The sequence below is a fragment of the Cololabis saira genome, chromosome 4 (genome assembly GCF_033807715.1).
Source record: "Cololabis saira isolate AMF1-May2022 chromosome 4, fColSai1.1, whole genome shotgun sequence".
NCBI classification, from domain to species: domain Eukaryota; kingdom Metazoa; phylum Chordata; class Actinopteri; order Beloniformes; family Belonidae; genus Cololabis; species Cololabis saira.
The window spans coordinates 7842327-7862607 of NC_084590.1; the positions used below are offsets into that span (position 1 = coordinate 7842327).

Sequence of the window (20281 nt, forward strand, 5' to 3'; positions counted from 1 at the left end):
GCTGAGCGCCGCTCACAACTAACTAACTGGCGAATACTCGTGTATTTGTTGATAAAAGTAACGCCAGGACTCAATGGTTCCCCTGGTATCTGTGTTGCAGCGGTGAACTGTCTCCACGGGCCGTGTCGGAGCGAGTGAAGGCGGGCTGTTGGTCCAGACCTGCGTCAGACATGAAGAGGTGAGTAAAAGGCGGACAACAAACTCTCACATTTCCACTTCTGGGGGATCAACGGCGCCTAATTACTGCGACAAAGAGGTCCAAAGATCGCCTCCATCCTGCAGCAACAAAGACGACATTTTTCACTGAGACCTGCGGCGTCTCCTGAGCTGCACGGAGGGGGTGTAGTGCAGAAAAGTGCGACCCTGTCGAAAACAAGCGCTTCCGGTGCGGGATCGCGCGTTTTTTAGCAGTCAGCTGTATATACAGTATGCAGTATACAATATACAGCTTCTGTATATGGTTCCTTCAGTAGGAACTCTCTCTTTTTGGGCGTCTACTCAGTTCTCTGAAGCTCCACCACAGCATCTCAACCAGGTTCAGGTCTGGACTTGGACCAGGTTGTTCCAGAACCTGGACTCATTCATTATTCTGGTCTAGATCTGCTGCTGTGTTTGGGATCATTTCCTGTCACATGACCCAGTTTCAGAAGACTCTAGAAGACTCTGGTCTCCAGAGGAGGTCCTGGTCCCCTCAGGGACTGACAGGTGTCCAGGTCCAGACCAGCATCCCTCCACCTCCGTGCTTCAGTGGGTCTGAGCTGCTTCTGCTGGTTTCCTCTAAACATGGTTCTGGACATGAAGACCAGACATGTCCACGTTGGTCTCATGTGTCCAGAAGTCTGCTGGTAGTTCAGGTGCAGGTTTGTGGACCTCAGTCCTGCTTCCAGGTTCTGGTTAGACAGAAGAGGTTTTCTCCTGATACTCTTCACACTTCTTCTAAGAGGACTTTTTCTTAGAAGTGACTCTCCTGTTTTTAAACAAAAAAGGGAGCGTGGCCACCCTAAAGAGAGAACATGGTGTGTGAATGTTTCCTTCAACTCTACATGAAGAAAATGTTACATCTACAGGACTGTCTCAGAAAATTAGAATATTGTGATAAAGTTCTTTATTTTCTGTAATGCAATTTAAAAAAAACAACAAAAAAGTCATACATTCTGGATTAATTACAAATCAACTGAAATATTGCAAGCCTTTTATTATTTTAATATTGCTGATTATGGCTTACAGTTTAATATTAAGATTCCCAGAATATTCTAATTTTTTGAGATAGGATATTTGAGTTTTCTTAAGCTATAAGCCATGATCAACAATATTAAAATAATAAAAGGCTTGCAATATTTCAGTTGATTTGTAATGAATCCAGAATGTATGACATTTTTGTTTTTGTAATTGCATTACAGAAAATCACAATATTCTAATTTTGTGAGACAGTCCTGTAATCAGTTCCATGTCACGGCCATGTGCTGTGATGTTCAGCAGGACTTAATTAATGTTTTCTAGGTGCTGATTAACAGGACACAGAGTAGTTTTCTCTGTAAACTCTGTTGCAAGACGTGACTGATCACGGTCAGCTGGTTCCAGTCCATGTAGCGGGCGTTGTTGATCCCAGACGTGTGAATGTGAATGTTACTGATCCTCCACATGTGACGACAGAGACAGCAGCAGTGCATTAATGACACGCTCTTCTGTTTCTTGAGTCCAGCCAACAGAAGAGTCCAGAGCCCGACGGGACCGTCGCAGTCAACGAGGAAGGTGCGTCCAAGTTCTACTTTCAAACAAGATGCATACAGATATAGTATTATTTTATCAGAAAACAGTAAGTTTAGAACAAAGACGTTTGGAGGAATCAGACCCTACAACGCCGTGCAAACAACAAACAGGAAGTGACACAATACGTTACCCTGACAGGAGCCTAGTTCACATTGATTACGCCGGCTGCACAGATGTTGGTAAATGGGCCGTACAGATGTTGGTAAATGGGCTGTACAGATGTTGGTCCAGATGTTGGTAAATGGGCTGTACAGATGTTGGTCCAGATGTTGGTAAATGGGCTGTACAGATGTTGGTACAGATGTTGGTAAATGGGCTGTACAGATGTTGGTACAGATGTTGGTAATTGGGCTGTACAGATGTTGGTAAATGCGCCATACAGATGTTGGTAAATGCGCCGTACAGATGTTGGTACATGGGCCGTACAGATGTTGGTAAATGGGCCATACAGATGTTGGTAAATGGGCCATACAGATGTTGGTAAATGGGCCATACAGATGTTGGTAAATGGGCCGTACAGATGTTGGTAAATGGGCTGTACAGATGTTGGTCCAGATGTTGGTAAATGGGCTGTACAGATGTTGGTAAATGGGCCGTACAGATGTTGGTAAATGGGCCGTACAGATGTTGGTAAATGGGCCGTACAGATGTTGGTAAATGGGCTGTACAGATGTTGGTCCAGATGTTGGTAAATGGGCTGTACAGATGTTGGTAAATGGGCCGTACAGATGTTGGTACAGATGTTGGTAAATGGGCCATACAGATGTCGGTACATGGGCTGTACAGATGTTGGTACAGATGTTGGTAAATGGGCTGTACAGATGTCGGTACATGGGCTGTACAGATGTTGGTACAGATGTTGGTAAATGGGCTGTACAGATGTTGGTAAATGGGCCGTACAGATGTTGGTAAATGGGCCGTACAGATGTTGGTACAGATGTTGGTAAATGGGCCATACAGATGTTGGTAAATGGGCCATACAGATGTTGGTAAATGGGCCGTACAGATGTTGGTAAATGGGCCGTACAGATGTTGGTCCAGATGTTGGTAAATGGGCTGTACAGATGTTGGTAAATGGGCCGTACAGATGTTGGTACAGATGTTGGTAAATGGGCTGTACAGATGTCGGTACATGGGCTGTACAGATGTTGGTACAGATGTTGGTAAATGGGCCGTACAGATGTTGGTCCAGATGTTGGTAAATGGGCTGTACAGATGTTGGTAAATGGGCCATACAGATGTTGGTACATGGGCCGTACAGATGTTGGTACAGATGTTGGTAAATGGGCCATACAGATGTTGGTAAATGCGCCATACAGATGTTGGTAAATGGGCCATACAGATGTTGGTAAATGCGCCATACAGATGTTGGTAAATGTGCCGTACATATGTTGGTAAATGGGCTGTACAGATGTTGGTACAGATGTTGGTAAATGGGCCGTACAGATGTTGGTACAGATGTTGGTAATTGGGCTGTACAGATGTTGGTAAATGCGCCATACAGATGTTGGTAAATGCGCCGTACAGATGTTGGTAAATGGGACGTACAGATGTTGGTACAGATGTTGGTACATGGGCCGTACAGATGTTGGTAAATGCGCCATACAGATGTTGGTAAATGCGCCGTACAGATGTTGGTAAATGGGACGTACAGATGTTGGTACAGATGTTGGTACATGGGCCGTACAGATGTTGGTAAATGGGCCATACAGATGTTGGTAAATGGGCCATACAGATGTTGGTAAATGGGCTGTACAGATGTCGGTACATGGGCTGTACAGATGTTGGTACAGATGTTGGTAAATGGGCTGTACAGATGTTGGTAAATGGGCCATACAGATGTTGGTAATTGGGCTGTACAGATGTCGGTACATGGGCTGTACAGATGTTGGTACAGATGTTGGTAAATGGGCTGTACAGATGTTGGTAAATGGGCCATACAGATGTTGGTAATTGGGCTGTACAGATGTTGGTAAATGGGCCATACAGATGTTGGTAAATGGGCCGTACAGATGTTGGTAATTGGGCTGTACAGATGTTGGTAAATGCGCCATACAGATGTTGGTAAATGCGCCGTACAGATGTTGGTAAATGGGCCATACAGATGTTGGTAAATGCGCCGTACAGATGTTGGTAAATGGGCCATACAGATGTTGGTAATTGGGCTGTACAGATGTTGGTAAATGCGCCATACAGATGTTGGTAAATGCGCCGTACAGATGTTGGTAAATGGGACGTACAGATGTTGGTAAATGGGCCATACAGATGTTGGTAAATGGGACGTACAGATATTGGTACAGATGTTGGTACATGGGCCGTACAGATGTTGGTACATGGGCCGTACAGATGTTGGTACAGATGTTGGTAAATGGGCCATACAGATGTTGGTAAATGGGCCATACAGATGTTGGTAAATGGGCCATACAGATGTTGGTAAATGGGCCATACAGATGTCGGTACATGGGCTGTACAGATGTTGGTACAGATGTTGGTAAATGGGCTGTACAGATGTCGGTACATGGGCTGTACAGATGTTGGTACAGATGTTGGTAAATGGGCCGTACAGATGTTGGTAAATGGGCCGTACAGATGTTGGTACAGATGTTGGTACAGATGTCGGTACTCGGTACAGATGTTGGTACGTGGGTAGAACTCTGACGGTGTCCCCTCGCTCCCTCAGGCTCCGTGGCGACGGCAGAAGACCCGGCTGCCATCGCCACCATCCAGTCTGCTGCCACCTTCACTGACCAGCCCATCAAGTACCTGTTCAAGACCGAAGGAGCCGCGGGACAGGTACCTGGAGTCACGGGGCCAGACCCGGTCTGGAGTCACGGGGCCAGACCCGGTCTGGAGTCACGGGGCCAGACCCGGTCTGGAGTCACGGGGCCAGACCCGGTCTGGAGTCACGGGGCCAGACCCGGTCTGGAGTCACGGGGCCAGGCCCGGTCTGGAGTCACGGGGCCAGGCCCGGTCTGGAGTCACGGGGCCAGGCCCGGTCTGGAGTCACGGGGCCAGACCCGGTCTGGAATCACGGGGCCAGACCCGGTCTGGAGCCAGCTAGTTCCAGACCCGGTCTGGAGCCAGCTAGTTCCAGACCCGGTCTGGAGCCAGCTAGTTCCAGACCCGGTCTGGAGTCACGGGGCCAGGCCCGGTCTGGAGCCAGCTAGTTCCAGACCCGGTCTGGAGCCAGCTAGTTCCAGACCCGGTCTGGAGTCACGGGGCCAGGCCCGGTCTGGAGTCACGGGGCCAGGCCCGGTCTGGAGCCAGCTAGTTCCAGACCCGGTCTGGAGCCAGCTAGTTCCAGACCCGGTCTGGAGCCAGCTAGTTCCTGCAGGAACCTCAGAACGGGAGCACATGTTTAGTCCCTCTGCTGCTGGAACATCAGGGAATAAATAAGACTAAAGTTGGGGGAAAAGAAGCAAACAATTCCTTAGGTGGGGGATCTGATGGTGTTCTGTGTGACCCACAGGTGACGTACAGAGTCATCCAGGTGGCAGACGGCCAGCTGGAGGGACAGACGGATGGATCTGCAGCCGTCAGCCTGGTCACCGGCTTCCCCGCCACCACGCAGGCCGTCACGCAGGTGAGTCCCCGGAGGCCCAGGGTCGCTGGAGGAATCTGGGGTCCGTTTCACAAAGCAGGTTTAGTGAAAACTCTGAGTCTGTTAACCCTGAAATGAGGGAAACTCTGAGTTTTCCGTTTCACAAAGGGAGGTAACTCAAACCAGAGAAAGAGAGGTAACTCTAGCCTGTTTCACAAAGAGAGGTACCGTATTTTCGCGACCATAAGGCGCACATTTTTTTTTTTTTTTTTTTTTTTTTTTTTTTAAATGTGCCGGGCGCCTTAAGAAACGGTGCGCCGTGTCTATTACCTGAATTACGGTAATGTGAGGCCGGCCACCATGAGAACGGTAAAGGGAGAAGGGGGCGGGTGAAGCCCCCGTGAGTTGCGACGTGAATGAGACTCCACTGAGCTGTTTAATGCGTAAACAGATGATAAAGACTTTTAAGGATTTGCTTGATGTGTAAAGTGAAATAAAATACAATCAAACTAAGTTTTGCTCCGCTCTATTTAAATAAGCACACGTTAAAGGTTAAAGCCTCGTGATGCGCGCTGCTGCAGCCGACTTCCTGGTTCCCAAAGCGGTCTGATCGACCTGGTTCCCGGCAGCTTTGCGAGCAGAGATTTCTGGGGTCTGTCTCAGGTCAGATCAGCTTCACACTCCGAGATTTGCAGCCAAATCTGTCGGTTACAAACCCGGTACCGGATCCCGACATGCGCGGGTGTGTATTCGCGGCGCGACACACACAGATTCTCATGTATGTGGTGCTGGACTGGCGCAGCTGATGGACAGAAACCTATGGGGATTTTTAAAAGAAAAACTTTGCATAAGACGTTTCCAGCCGGAGTCATTATAAGGACGAATGAAAAGGGGTGGCTGGATGAAGGGATGATGATCAAGAAGCTGATTCCAGGTCTGGAAATTCGGACTGGCGCAGCTGAATCAGCGGAGCTCGTGTCGGATACAAACCCCGGTACCGGCTCCCCGACAGCGCGTGTGTGAGCGGGTCCAGCGCGGCGGAGCGGAGGAGGACCAGCGCGGCGGTCCCGGGACGCGGGACCCGGGACTGCCGCGGGACCAGCGCGGGGCGGGGGGGGGGGCGGACCGGGACCCGGTCCAGCGCGAGGGAGCAGACGGGGAGCGGACCCGGTCCAGCGCGGGGGGGGACGGAGCGGAGCGGGACCGGGGACCCGGGACCGCCGCTGTCGGGATCCGCAGCACAACGGGGTATGAAAAGTTTATTTACCGGTAGTCTTGTGCTTGGCTGCCACGCTGATGGACAGAAACTGCCGGCTATGGTGATTTTTAAAAGAAAGGCGTTGCCTAAACAGACTTTTCCAGCCAGAGTGAAATGAAAAGGGCTGGATGGATGAGGAGATGATCGGGTGGCTGAGACAGGTTTATGTGCAGCGCCCCGGTGGTTTTTTTTAATTCTTTAATGCAGAAACAGAATATGAACCTTTGAAGGGTTTGATTGATGTGAAAAGTGAAATAAAATATCAAACTAAGTTTTGCTTCCGCTCTGTTTTTAGCGTGTGTGTTCTGCAGCGCGCGTGTGCAGCTCCGTCTCCTTAGACGGCGCCTTTTGGGTCGGTGCGCCGTATGTGTGTTTTAAAACCAAAAATGACACACAAAACTGAGGGTGCGCCTTTCCACACAGTGCGCCATATGGTCGCGAAAATACGGTAACTTAAGCTCTCGGTCAGTTACTGTAGTAACAGACTCTCTGAACCTAACCTGGTCGGGACCAGGTTTATTTCAGCGAACCTGGAGTTTCTCTCCGTCTCCTCCCTCAGTGGCGTCAATTCAGCCAATGGGTCTTTACGCAATACGCATCTGTTTTCTGCACCACGGACAGCAAGCGGCAGAGTTAGAGAGCAGAAAAGGCGTATCTGACAAACGCAACGTATTTTATTCACTATGTCAGTGCAACAATATCACAGGGACATCCCAGTTTAACTTCAAACAGTTAAAGTCCAAATGCAAAAAGGAGAGGGAGAGTAAAAAAAAGTCAAATATTTCCCTTAAACAGATGTATAAGAGGATTTATATCTTACTTTGAGATGAACTTGCATAATTAATCCATCAGTGGCTAACAGCCTCGTTAATACATTCTGGACCCATCACTTGCCTTCTTTCTTTTTTTTTATTGCGTGGTTGTCTGCTTCATTTTAATTTTTGTAAGTTAGTAACACTGCAGAGCGCACTTTTTTTTAACTTTATTTAAAACTTTATTTAAAAGTTCCAATTACAGTCCGAACATTGACCGTGGACAGTCAGGCATCAAGGAATTAAATAAACAAATACAGTATGAGACATAAAGTGGATGAAGTGCATAAGTCATTACATAAGTAACATAAATATAATAAAATAAATCAATTTAAATAAAAAGAAAGAAAATGGCAGGACATATATTATATCTGCAGAGCGCACTAAAAACGAGATTGATAGCGACCACTGTCGTCAGGGACGCTGGGACATTTCAAGATATGAGGGGGGTACAAGTGTTGGGATAGATAATACCTACTGAAATCCAGCATGTTGTTCTGATATGCATTTGTAGTTATTTTATATGTATGAAGTAATAGAATACATCAATACAAATAGATACAGAGTAATTCCATAAATGTATTTAAAAAAAAACATTTACATTCTCCCCTGAAGCCGAGGTGTGGCAGCTGCCGTACCCAATTGACGGCCCTGATCTAATTGACAATAAAATTTCATTTTTTTTTTCAAAATATGCTCTCATACTCGCCATATGCACGTATTAACGCTTCTAACTCCAGTGGCGTGAAGTATGTGGATCTTCAGATGCAAACTAACGTTTCCTCAAAGGGATTTTGTAAATTGAAAAGATAAATAAAGTTAAAAAGAAAAAAAAGAAAAAGTATGTCGCTCTTTTGTGTCGCCGGTTGCCATGGTGAATCCTTGTATCAGCGCTCTACTGATGATGGCTTTTTATTTCCCTCACGCACAAGCTTAACTCCCGGTGAAACTACTTAGAGTTGAGTAAATTACCTCAAATCCGCTGTTCTGGAACCGAAAACTCAGAGTTTCCGATCTCAGAGTAGATCAACTAAGAGTTCAGGATTAGACTCAGTGTTTGTTGAACCTGCTTTGTGAAACGGACCCCTGATCCACTCCACTCTGGTTTCTAGAGGCTTGTTGATTTGTTCATTTGTAAGGATCCCCATCAGCTATGCCCCTTAAACACACCTAGTCTTTTTAACATAACATTAAAAAACGCTAAATGAAAAAGAAAATGAAAAAGAAACGGTTTATTTGAGGTATAAAGGTGAAGACTGTGTGTCACCAGCTGTGTGTGTTCAGCTATTTTGTCATGTTGTCTTTGTATGTTTATATACTTAGATATACGTATTATATTCATATCATAGTTATAATATATTTATATCATAGTTATATTATATTTATGATAGAGCTTACATCTTGTATTAAACAGGTTATTTTTGTTAAAATTATATATATTTATACAAATTAGTGTATAGTATAAAAAACAAATACAGACATAATTTTAGTTGTGGAAAGCGGGCGGGATTAAATAAGTTTATACTTCCTCCCACTCCTGATCGAACATGTAACTTGAAATATGTTTTGATGTTGGTTTTTTTCTTTTTGTGGTGGAATGCCCAGCTGTATTTGTTTTCTTGTCTTTTTTCTTGGTTTTTTTACATGTAATAAATAATAAATAAATAAAAAAACAATACATTTAAAACATACAGTTAAAAACAAGACATAAAGAAAGAAATTCGAAATAACACGACAAACCTACATTAAACTTTACCGTACATGTAAATCATTATCTTTAAGCAAGAAACACATACATGAAACATTCTAATATACAGTAAAACGTCATTTAGGCCATGAAAATCAAATCAAAAATACACCTTACCCTGTCCAGTATGTATATGTTAGGGGTGTAACAATATATCGTGCCACGAAATTTCGCGATACAAAAACGTCACAATACGTGTCGTGGAGGTGACAAACTATCGCAATATTGGGTTATTAATATAAATCTATTGTGTTGACTAGAAACGCGCCTCGACCCGCGGACCAAAATCTTCCTCCGCTCAGAAGAAACTAGTACCGTTTTGGTCCCGATCACGGGACTCTTGCAGGGTTTTGAGCTCTGAACTTTTACTTATGTAAGTCTGGTGTAAAGTTAAGCCTTACCTTATTAAATTAAACCTTTTTGGGGTGGTGAGTAGGATAAACACGGGGACAACTTCTGCTGAGTTCCAGTTACTTTAATGTCCCTCAACAGTGTAGGATTTTAGAACATCAACACAGCACCTAGTGCCGTACTGTGGCGTATCACTCCGCCCAATCTAAAACAGACTAATCACTACAGATAAACTGACTAGTGTCATTATAGTCCCTGATTTACATCAGAATAGAAAGAATATATTTATAAAATAATGAACCCTGAATTACCAAAATAACCTTCTTAACAAAAATAAATCTCTTACACGTATAAGGTGAGCATGAATCAATCTTTTTTATGATGTAAAATTGTATGTATTTATTTACTTTTATTTATTTATTTAATTTTAGTTAAATTTCTGGAAAAGAAAAAAGTCAAGTCATACATGAGAGAAACTATTCAGTTCTTGGTAAAATATTTGTACTTGTATGAAACTGAAGATCATAATGCAAACCTGACATTTACTTTAAGTTCAGTTTGTGGAAAATGGTTGGCCTGGCTTTCTCTTTAAAACTTAAACAGTTATAAAGCATTACAAACTGGAACAATAGGGCAAACGCACAGTATTGTTTTGTATTTTGTGTCTTTCAAATAAAAGACATTTTTCCAGTCACATGTTCCTTATTCAAGGTTGTTAAAAAAATACTGCTATAATATCATATCGTATCGTTATCGTGACCTCAATATCGTGTATCGTACCGTATCGTGAGATTAGTGTATTGTTACACCCCTAGTATATGTATCTGTATAAGTATACATATGGTATTCCAGGGTGTTTCTTAATTTGCTTTTTGAATATTGATTTCTGTGTTAATTTAGTCAAGTTAGGCTTGTCGAGTACGTCCACGTCTGTAAATGTTCAGTGGCCCTGCCGGTGACGGTAACCTGGCATTTGTTCTGGTCCAGGCCGTCTTCTCCCAGTCCGAGGCTCTGGAGAGCGACGCCAGCACCGAGACCCAGTACACGTACTACCCGGCCACCATCGCAGACGCCACCACCGGCACCATGGTGACCACGGTGCAGGCGTCGGACACGCTGCTGGGCCAGACGACGCCTGCAGGTAACCACCGGTTCCCACTGGGACAACACCGGTCAGGTGTTTTAACGTCATCACCCAGCTGACTGGAAGCTCTCGCTCCACAGGACAGGTGTACGTCATGATGTCACCGCAAGAAGTCCTGGCGGGATCCAATCAGAGGACAATCGCACCTCGCACTCAGCCCTACATAGCGTAATTACGCCTCCGTTTATTCTAATTAGAGCAGAATTGTTTTGATTTCAAAGTCCTAGACTTCATTGGCCGTGACTGTCTCCAGTGGGCGGGGCCTACGGAAGAGTATCAGGGCCAGGCATGAGAAAAATAAAAATAATATTTTAGAGGAGGAAGATTTTTTTTTCATCATGCACTTCGAGAAAAAAGTCGAAATGTCGAAATAGTTGTAACGAGGACTTGTTTAAATCATTAGTCTTCTAGGATTGGCCTGACATTTTTTTCATTTGAATCTCTATATGAGGACTTTGCATTTCAGATGGTTAATCTCGACATTTCAACCTTTTTCTCGAAGTGCACAATGAAAAAAAAATCTTCCCCTCTCAAATATTTTTTCTTCTGCCTGGCCCTAATACTCTTCTGTAGTATTAGGGCCAGACAGGAGAAAAGAAACATTTTTAGAGGAGGAAGATTTTTTTTTCATTATGCACTTCAAGAAACAAGTCGAAATGTTGAAAATAATGTTGAAGTACAATTTCAAGAAAAAAAGTCGAAATGTTGAGGAAAAAGTCAAAATTTAGTGAATAAAGTTGAAATGTTGCGAAAAAAGGCGAAATTTCGACTTTATTGACGACATTTCGACTTTTTTCTCGACATTTCGACTTTTTTTCTCGAAGTGCAATTAAAAAAAAATCTTCCCCTCTCAAATATTTTTTCTCATACCTGGCCCTAATACTCCTCTGTAGTATTAGGGCCATGTAGGAGAAAAATAAAAACAATATTTTAGAGGAGGAAGATTTTTTTTTCATTATGCACTTCGAGAAAAAAGTCGAAATGTCAAGATTAATGTTGAAGTACAATTTTGAGAAAAAAGTCGACATGTTGAGAAAATTGTATTTCAACATTAATTTCGACATTTCGACTTTCTTCACAAAATTGTATTTCAACATTAATCTCGACATTCTGACTATTTTCTCGACATTTCGACTTTTTTCTCGAAGTGCAGAATAAAAAAAATCTTCCCCTCTCAAATATTTTTTCTCCTGCATGGCCCTAATACTGTTCCGTACGGGGCCTGCTTCATGCGGTTATTGTGTTTTTCAGGAAGCAAGAGGCTCCTCGGGCCTCCAGGGATGAGAAACGGCGAGCCCAACACAATGAAGGTCAGTGCTGCCGCCTGCGGGAGAGTTTCTGATTCAGAAAGGTCTGGTTTGGTCCACATTCAAACGCAGATGTTTGTTCCAACAGTGGAGCGCCGGCGCCGAGACAAGATTAACAACTGGATCGTTCAGCTGTCCAAGGCCATCCCAGATTGTAACATCGATTACACCAAGACAGGACAGGTGAGTCGTGATCCAACTCTGTCGGCAGACCGAGGTCCCAGACCTGACCCATGCAGCTGTCTTATGTTTCTAAACTAGATCTGAAAAAGCAAAACCGTTATGAACCAAAGTGGGTTAGGACATGAATAAAAAATGAACCGTTTTAAATCTTTAAACAGAAGCCTCCAGTTCTGTCTTTATCTTAGAAAGAGGCGTTCCACTCCAACAGGATAAGGACTCAAAGCAGGAGAGAATGACTTAGAACCAAACACTGGATCACTCTGACGTTTCCTTCTGAGTCCCGGTCCAAATCCAAGCTCCATGTATCGGCCTTTTCTTTTTAAAAGCTGTGGTGGAGAAGGGGGTGGTCCGCTTCACTCACGTTAATAAAACTTTAGGTGACCAAGCTTTTTAAAAAATCATAAATTTCATTTTTACGTTGCAACTTGTTCCAAAGTATTTTCTAAATTATTACGACATCCAGAAGCAAACGAAAAAGTCTTTCATGGCAACAAAAACTTAAATAACGTCAAAAATCTGTAGACAACCACCACCCTCGTAACCAAACATTTAGGTTTTCCACGCCGCGCCGCGCAATCACCTGACCCGTTTATCCCCCTGACGCAAACAACACGCCCTCCGGAGACATAAAAAACAAAAACAATAATAGAAACATTCTTAGCAAAATCATAAGCAGAATAAACACTATAAAACTAAGACTAAAACTAATAACTTAGTTTTTTCTAATAACTAATGACCCACCAGTCTGGCCCTCGGCAGGAGGGTCCCCCCTGATGAGCCTGGTCCTGCTCAAGGTTTCTTCCCTCCTAAAGGGGAGTTTTTCCTTGCCACTGTTTGGCTTAAGGTTTTTCTCCCACCAGGGGAGTTTTTACCTGCCATTGTTTATGTAATAACTGCTCGGGGGTCATGTTCTGGGTGTGGGTCTCTGTAAAGCGTCTAGAGACAACTCTGTTGTATTAGACGCTATATAAATAAAATTGAATTGAATTGAATAACTTCAACTTAACGGCTGCAAATACCGGCCCCTAATTCTAATACTCCATTACCAATTATCCAACAATTATCCAACAATCGTAACAAGCCGTTATTACACGGTACAGTAAGCAACATAAAAATTGCTTTTCGTTGAATTTTCAACTTTTTGCAAACTACGGTTTATACATTTTCCTATAAAAATGAAACATGAAAAAAATATAAACACTGGAAATATAAACACTGTGGGAACACGTCTGCACCGTACCGATGGCCCTGTAACGAATCCGTGTACCGTTACATCCCTAGTGGAAAGAGCTGAAACATTCCTGACAACTGGATGTGTGACAGTTTAGGACAAAGTATGGGAGTTTTTACCTTGACGAAAGGCCAAGGTCGAGTCCCAGCTGAAGGCGTTAATCAGGTCAGTCAGGCTTCTTCTCACAGCAGAGCAGTTGACGATGTCAACCCAACAGTTCTGGTGCTCTTAGTCGGGGCGGCCAGCGATTCATAGTAGGGCCCTGCGCGGACTGGTTTCTTCATCCCGCTCCTGCTGAATTTCTGACCATTACCGCCCGCTACCGCAGTGTTTATATCCACTCCTGCCTGCTCCCGCAAAACTCTTAGAGTTTATGCCTGCACAATAATAGAGATACATTGATTTTGTTTCTCCCGTCCCGCAAGAGAAATGTCCAGACAAATCTATCTGATTTAATGTTAACATGATCATTGTGGAGCTTGATGGATAATTGACAGTTCATACACCTGACCGAAAGTTAGATGCAAATCCATCATTGTCATCATTGTACAAGCTATTTCACCTTTCGTGCTTGCATCAATTATGTGATTGAGGTTATAGCAACGAGAGTAGTTGTGAGTGGCTCAAATAACAATAATAAATAACATAATAAAAAACGTAATAAAATAGACAACGTTAACGAATTAAACAAATGAATTTAACAAATGAATCACTTGGCCATTACATTGCTGTGGAGGAAGAGAATGTTTCTGACCGACTGAGGACCCAATCCCTCGCAGTTCCTCCAAATATCTGACTTGCCTTGCTTTGTCTTTGTTTAGTAAAGACCTTGTTTGAGGTTCTTTTCCACGTCATTTATTTCCATCTTGTTGCTAGACTACATCCCGATCCTGTTTTTTTTAGCCGCCCACAGCAAAGTTCAAACCCCCCGCTCCCGCCAGATTTGCGTTGGGTCCTGCGGGACCAGGCGGGACCAGGCGGGACCAGGCGGGACCCAATCCCAATGCAGCCCTCTAATTCATAGTTTGGATCATGAAACTGCATGTTTACCAACTTCCAGGATGGAAGACTCTGGCAAAGCCAGAGTTGCCTCTTGGGTTCTGAAACAGAAAAGGCCAGTGGTCCGAACTGTTCTCAAAGACCTCGTCCTCCAGCTGCTTCAGGAGGGAGGGGGTCGCATCTTCTGTCAGAGCTTTGACTGTTGGTCCCGTGTCCCGTTTCAGAGTAAAGGTGGGATCTTATCTAAAGCCTGCGAGTACATCAAGGAGCTCCGGCAGAGCAACAGCAAGCTGGGGGAGGAGATCGGTGTTCTGGACCGTCTGCGGGTCGACAACCAGCTGCTCCGACAAGAGGTGAGCCGGCCATACCCAGTCAGGAGTTGTTGTTCATTTCTGCTGGTGAACACTGGGATACATAGATAAGAATAGATAAGATTGAACTTGGACTTCCTTATTTGTCAAGAATAGTTTTACATTATTGACCTGCACCACAATCCAACCATCATCATCCTGGTATGAGCCAGTCTAGTGTAAGACATGGGTTCCTGGTTGAGGATGGCATCATGGAATAACAGGGTCATGGTGATACTCAGAGCAGGGATGTGAAATACTCGATACTGGGTCTTCTACGAGACAATGACCAATACCAAGGTCCTGGAGTTGCCCTCTCAGAGCCCAGATCTCAAACCTTCTGGGAATCTGTGGAGAGAGGCACAGGTCAATGTCCGGGCCCTGAACCCAGCTGGAACAGGTCCGAGGAAGAACTGCCTCCCTTTAGGCTGAATTATGGTTCCGTGTTAAATCAACGCAGAGCCTACGCCAGGGATATTCAACTGGCGGCCCGCCAGGAGTTTTTATGTGGCCCCTGGTCATATTTCATACCTAGTTATTAATGTTTTTAATATATATTAAATCGTTTTATATATCATTGCATTTAATGTCACTTCCGGCCGCTGTAAGCGAAACTAACATGGTTTACACATCGCATTGTGTTAATTAATAAAAGTTTCAGATGCTTGGTAGCCTTTTCAGTTGGTTAATGATTCATTGGACAGTGTTTGTACATGTTAATCTCTGATGGAGATGTTTTTTACTACTTGGGATTTTTTGCCAGTGTTGCACAGTGATAATGTTTGTCACATTATTTGTTATTAACCTCCGTTTATAGAGGACTTGTTTACATCATTAGGCTTCTAGGATTGGCCTGACATTTTTTTCATTTGAATCTCTAAATTACTTTGCATTTCAGATGGACTTCTAAACTTCTCTTATAATTTAATGCGATTGTTTTGTTTTGCTGATATAATGCACAGATGTGTCATAAATAAAGGAGCTCATGGTTAATATTTTGGTTGCTTATTTATAACATCAAACTGGCTACTATGGACTGAAATGCTTGTGCTCAATGCTTAATATAATATTCAAATAAGGAAATCTTGGTGGAAAGTGGTGCTTTGTCATTATGGCGTGTTTTATTAAAAGTAGGTCAATATCAACTTCATTAAGTTTGTACAATGCATGGTTTCCAAATGAACTTGCATTTAAAATAATATTTCTTTATCTGAATATTATATTTAACTTTCACAATGACTAAATCTGGAGACAATTAATACATAATTCATATGTAAACTAGACAGATATATTCTCCTGCTCATTCCTGAGCACAAATGTATTATATACAGGACTGTCTCAGAAAATTAGAATATTGTGATAAAGTTCTTTATTTTCTGTAATGCAATTACAAAAACAAAAATGTCATACATTCTGGATTCATTACAAATCAACTGAAATATTGCAAGCCTTTTATTATTTTAATATTGCTGATTATGGTTTACAGCTTAAGAAAACTCAAATATCCTAAAATAAAAGGCTTGCAATATTTCAATTGATTTGTAATAAATCCAGCATGTATGACATTTTTGTTTTTGTAATTGCATTACAGAAAATCACAATATTCTAATTTTCTGAAAACGTCCTGTATACATAAATCTTGGTCTTTGAGTGCAAAATAAATTTTGAAAACGCTTTGTGCGTGAACTTGTCAGGATCCGGTCAGGGACGTTTTAACGGCACGTCTGCAGTAGGGCTGAAACGATTCCTCGAATAATTCGATTACAAAAAATTATCGAGGAATTTTCTCTGCCTCGAGGAATCGTTTAATTTCACCAGCTCAAAGCAGGTATTACGCCCGGACTGCATTTAGTGCGGCACAACGCGCTGACGCCACGCCGCGCACGTAAAAGGAAGAAGAAAGAGGCGGCGGATGTTTGGTTTTAGTAACATCATGCTCAGGCAATGAGTCTGCAACGGCCCAGATGGGAGACACATGTAGCTCAGTGCTTAACTTTTATTTTCAATCCTCTATATTCTTCTGGTTGTTCTCCGATATGTTCCCCCTCTAAAGCCAAAATTATTGTTCCGCGTTAAATCAACGCAGAGCCTACGCCGTATCTACGGCGTAGGTTTTGCGTTGTTGTAACGCTGAACCATAAATCAGCCTTCACCAGGTACATAGGTTCCTCTAAACATCTGTTCCCGCTACAGTTTTAACTAAAAGAAAATGTGCTCCAATACAGCAGATCTCATAATTTTATTTTGAACACTGCCAAAACTCTAACTTAAGACGTAACTAGAAATTAAAATTTGCTTGACACAAATGAAAGTTCAATTGAAACACGTGGGAAAAACACACAACCTTTTAAGTGATGTGTGTTATCAGGTGTAATGGCATTTTTAGGTTAGAAATAAGAAAATTTCTTGTTAAGATCCTTAGTTTTTTGAGTGAAGGCAGTGAATTTGGTCGACTGGTGTAAGTTCAGGGTTTTTAAATGCACAGCCATGAACCTACTGGATTATATAATTTAGTCTGAGAAATGTCAATTAACATCTTATGTATATTTATAATTGCTCTTTAACTAAACAAAAAATATGTTTTATCCGATTACTCGATTAATCGATGGAATTTTCAGTAGAATAGTCGATTACTAAAATATTGGATAGCTGCGGCGCTAGTCTGCAGACGGGTTCAGGCTAGGATCTAACGTTCTGCTCTGTGGTCCTTCCATCACGTACTGGACGTGAACCTCACCTTCTTTTATTTTTTGCCCAGGTGGAGGACTGGAAGTCCAAGAACCAGATCCTGAGGAACCTTCTGCGGCAGCACGGCATCGTGGGATCGTCCAGCACAGACTCCCAGTGAGGACGGGCTTCAGGAAAACGACCTCATCCGGGCCAAAACTGAACTTGCAATGCTTTCAGATACTTTTCTTGTCATGGAGTTTGCATGAAACAGGAAAGGGGGTCATTGAATGTTGTCATGACATCCACATCCAGCCTCCTCAGCTCTGTGGGAGATTGATTTTGAAGCTTTTTAATGCCATTCCATCCCCTTGTATTTACAGTCCAGTCATTTAAGAGAACGGGAGAGATGGGAAAGCCTTCCAGCACAAACGTGATTGTTCTCAGCTCTGAGCACCACCGCTTCTCCAGTCTCACTTTTAACTTTGTAATCACATGTTTGCATCTTTTATCAGTGTCTCAGACCAGTTGATATCTAGTTTATCATCCATCTGGCTCTTTTGTTTTATATTTTTGTATGTTTGCTGGCGCCTCGCTGGGACGGTGTTCCCGAAGACGGGGTGAGGGGGAAAAGTGTTGGGTCAACAGTCTTTATTAAAAATACATCCAGTCATTTACAGAACGTCTTGAGCGGCTTTCGGTGTTTGTCAAACTGATACATGCCTTTCAAAGTGTCGAGTTCCTCAACTTTGTAACGGTGGGATTAATGCAGTCCATCGTGGAAACCTCCATCTAGACCTCGTCGCCATGGAAACCCATATGTCCGGGCGCAATAGAGGGTCTGCATTGACGTCACTTTCCCACTGGACCAGCCCCCTTACTCACACTGAGTGGTAAAAATGTCTGCAACTAGTGGAGAAGACGGGATAACAGCTGATTATCAGCTTAAATTAGCGTCAGTTGGAGTTGACAGTGACCCGTACAGTTACCCCAAGAACCAGTGGTCCATGGACATTAATATTTGGTACAGTTACCAAGAACCAGTGGTCCATGGACATTAATATTTGGTACAGTTACCAAGAACCAGTGGTCCATGGACATTAATATTTGGCCACGAATCCAGTTTCCTGATATTTATAAGTACTTAATTTCTATAACGGGGAAATACACGAAGCAAAGCTTGAAGGAATACAAAAGTCTTGACTCTTGGTCCGACTTCAAGGCAGGATTTGTTGTAGAAATTAAAGTGATGAGGACTCCGAACTTTATGATTTGACCGTTTAACGTTAGCTACCCAAAAATCCAACATCACCTGATACAAAATGGGAACCTCAAATCCACGTTTCGTTGTCTGGAATCCAGTTGTTTCTGCGATTTGCAGTGATCCATTTGTCTCTCTTAAGATTATTTTTTGGCAGTCTAAAACGATAAGTCAGTTTTCTTGCTAAATCTATGAGTACAGTCGATCCCACAACAGCTCTTTCCCATTTTAGATGTTTTCCAGTTGCTCAAACTGAAAGTTTACGCTGACACTCAGTCTTTCTGACACTCAGTCTTTCTGACACTCAGTCTTTCTGTCACTCAGTCTTTCTGACACTCAGTGGGCGTAACCTGCTGTGAAGTCTCATCTGTGACGTCATGCACATTCCCTCTATACCTGGATGATCATCAGCTTCTGTTTTATTTGGTCCGTTAACACACACTTGTGTGATGTAGCTGGTAGGAGACCCAGACGGCGGGTTCCTCCACAGAGTGTTCAGTCTCGTATTTATTTTACTTGGAACGTGTACAGCCCCGAGCTGTCCTTGTCCCGAGTGGTGGGGGGGGCTGAAAAAGAAGCTGCTCACGAGGCCAGAGTTGTCCCTTGACAGGCCTCGGTTCTTCATCAGACCCGTCCTTCCCACACTGGAAATGTTGGCTCTTTGCCTCCAAATGAGAGAAAGTTGCCCAAAACAAGGAGCGGACTTTCAAAGATAACCAAACTAAACTTTAAACACTCGTCATGATGACGATTCTGACTCTACAAACACAAATCTCAGACCCAGACCCTATTACCTCTAGGATCTTTCCAGAGACCCAGAACATGATCTGTCTGGCGTACGCACTTTTCTGAGGTTTTGTCCGTTGGCGACACACCAGAATATGAGGAAACGTGGCGTCAACAGTAAGTTCACGACCACGTGAAGGACACGACAGTCCCCACATCAGCAGATAAATTACACACCAGTGGAGCTGCAACAATCTCACAATCAACCACATGAACATATGAAGGTAAGAACCTGTCAATCACAACCATGGAACCTGTCAATCACAACCATGGAACCTGTCAATCACAACCATGGAACCTGTCAATCACAACCGTGGAACCTGTCAATCACAACCATGAACCTGTCAATCACAACCATGGAACCTGTCAATCACAACCATGAACCTGTCAATCACAACCATGGAACCTGTCAATCACAACCATGAACCTGTCAATCACAACCATGGAACCTGTCAATCACAACCATGGAACCTGTCAATCACAACCATGGAACCTGTCAATCACAACCGTGGAACCTGTCAATCACAACCGTGGAACCTGTCAATCACAACCATGAACCTGTCAATCACAACCATGGAACCTGTCAATCACAACCATGGAACCTGTCAATCACAACCATGGAACCTGTCAATCACAACCATGGAACCTGTCAATCACAATGACAGGAGGAGAGACCGGTCTAGGTCCCGATATTATGGAGCTGCTGAACACCAGATGTAGTTATTCCTTTAAATCTTGTGTTTAGTAGTTCATCGTAATAATAGTATATAGTAATAGTAATTATAACAATAGTAGCAAAAGGTAATCCTTTAGTGCAGGGGTCTTCAACCTTTTTTAGCCCCTTGGATGAGAGAAAAACAGCAGGGACTCCCGT

The 20281-nt window shown here is 43.4% G+C and overlaps 1 protein-coding gene across 1 annotated transcript in view; it reads left to right on the forward strand.

The window, feature by feature from the left end:
• The window catches only part of usf1 (upstream transcription factor 1), an 18546-nt gene extending 504 nt beyond the window's left edge, over nt 1-18042 (forward strand). The window contains exons 2-11 of the mRNA XM_061718740.1: nt 101-178; nt 1703-1752; nt 4451-4563; nt 5240-5353; nt 10467-10620; nt 10704-10791; nt 11875-11933; nt 12019-12113; nt 14568-14696; nt 17452-18042. Coding sequence (XP_061574724.1) covers nt 171-178; nt 1703-1752; nt 4451-4563; nt 5240-5353; nt 10467-10620; nt 10704-10791; nt 11875-11933; nt 12019-12113; nt 14568-14696; nt 17452-17541 — 900 coding nt within the window. The 5' untranslated portion in view covers nt 101-170 and the 3' untranslated portion in view covers nt 17542-18042. The remainder of the gene's footprint in view (nt 1-100; nt 179-1702; nt 1753-4450; nt 4564-5239; nt 5354-10466; nt 10621-10703; nt 10792-11874; nt 11934-12018; nt 12114-14567; nt 14697-17451) is intronic.
• Nucleotides 18043-20281: the final 2239 nt, after the last annotated feature.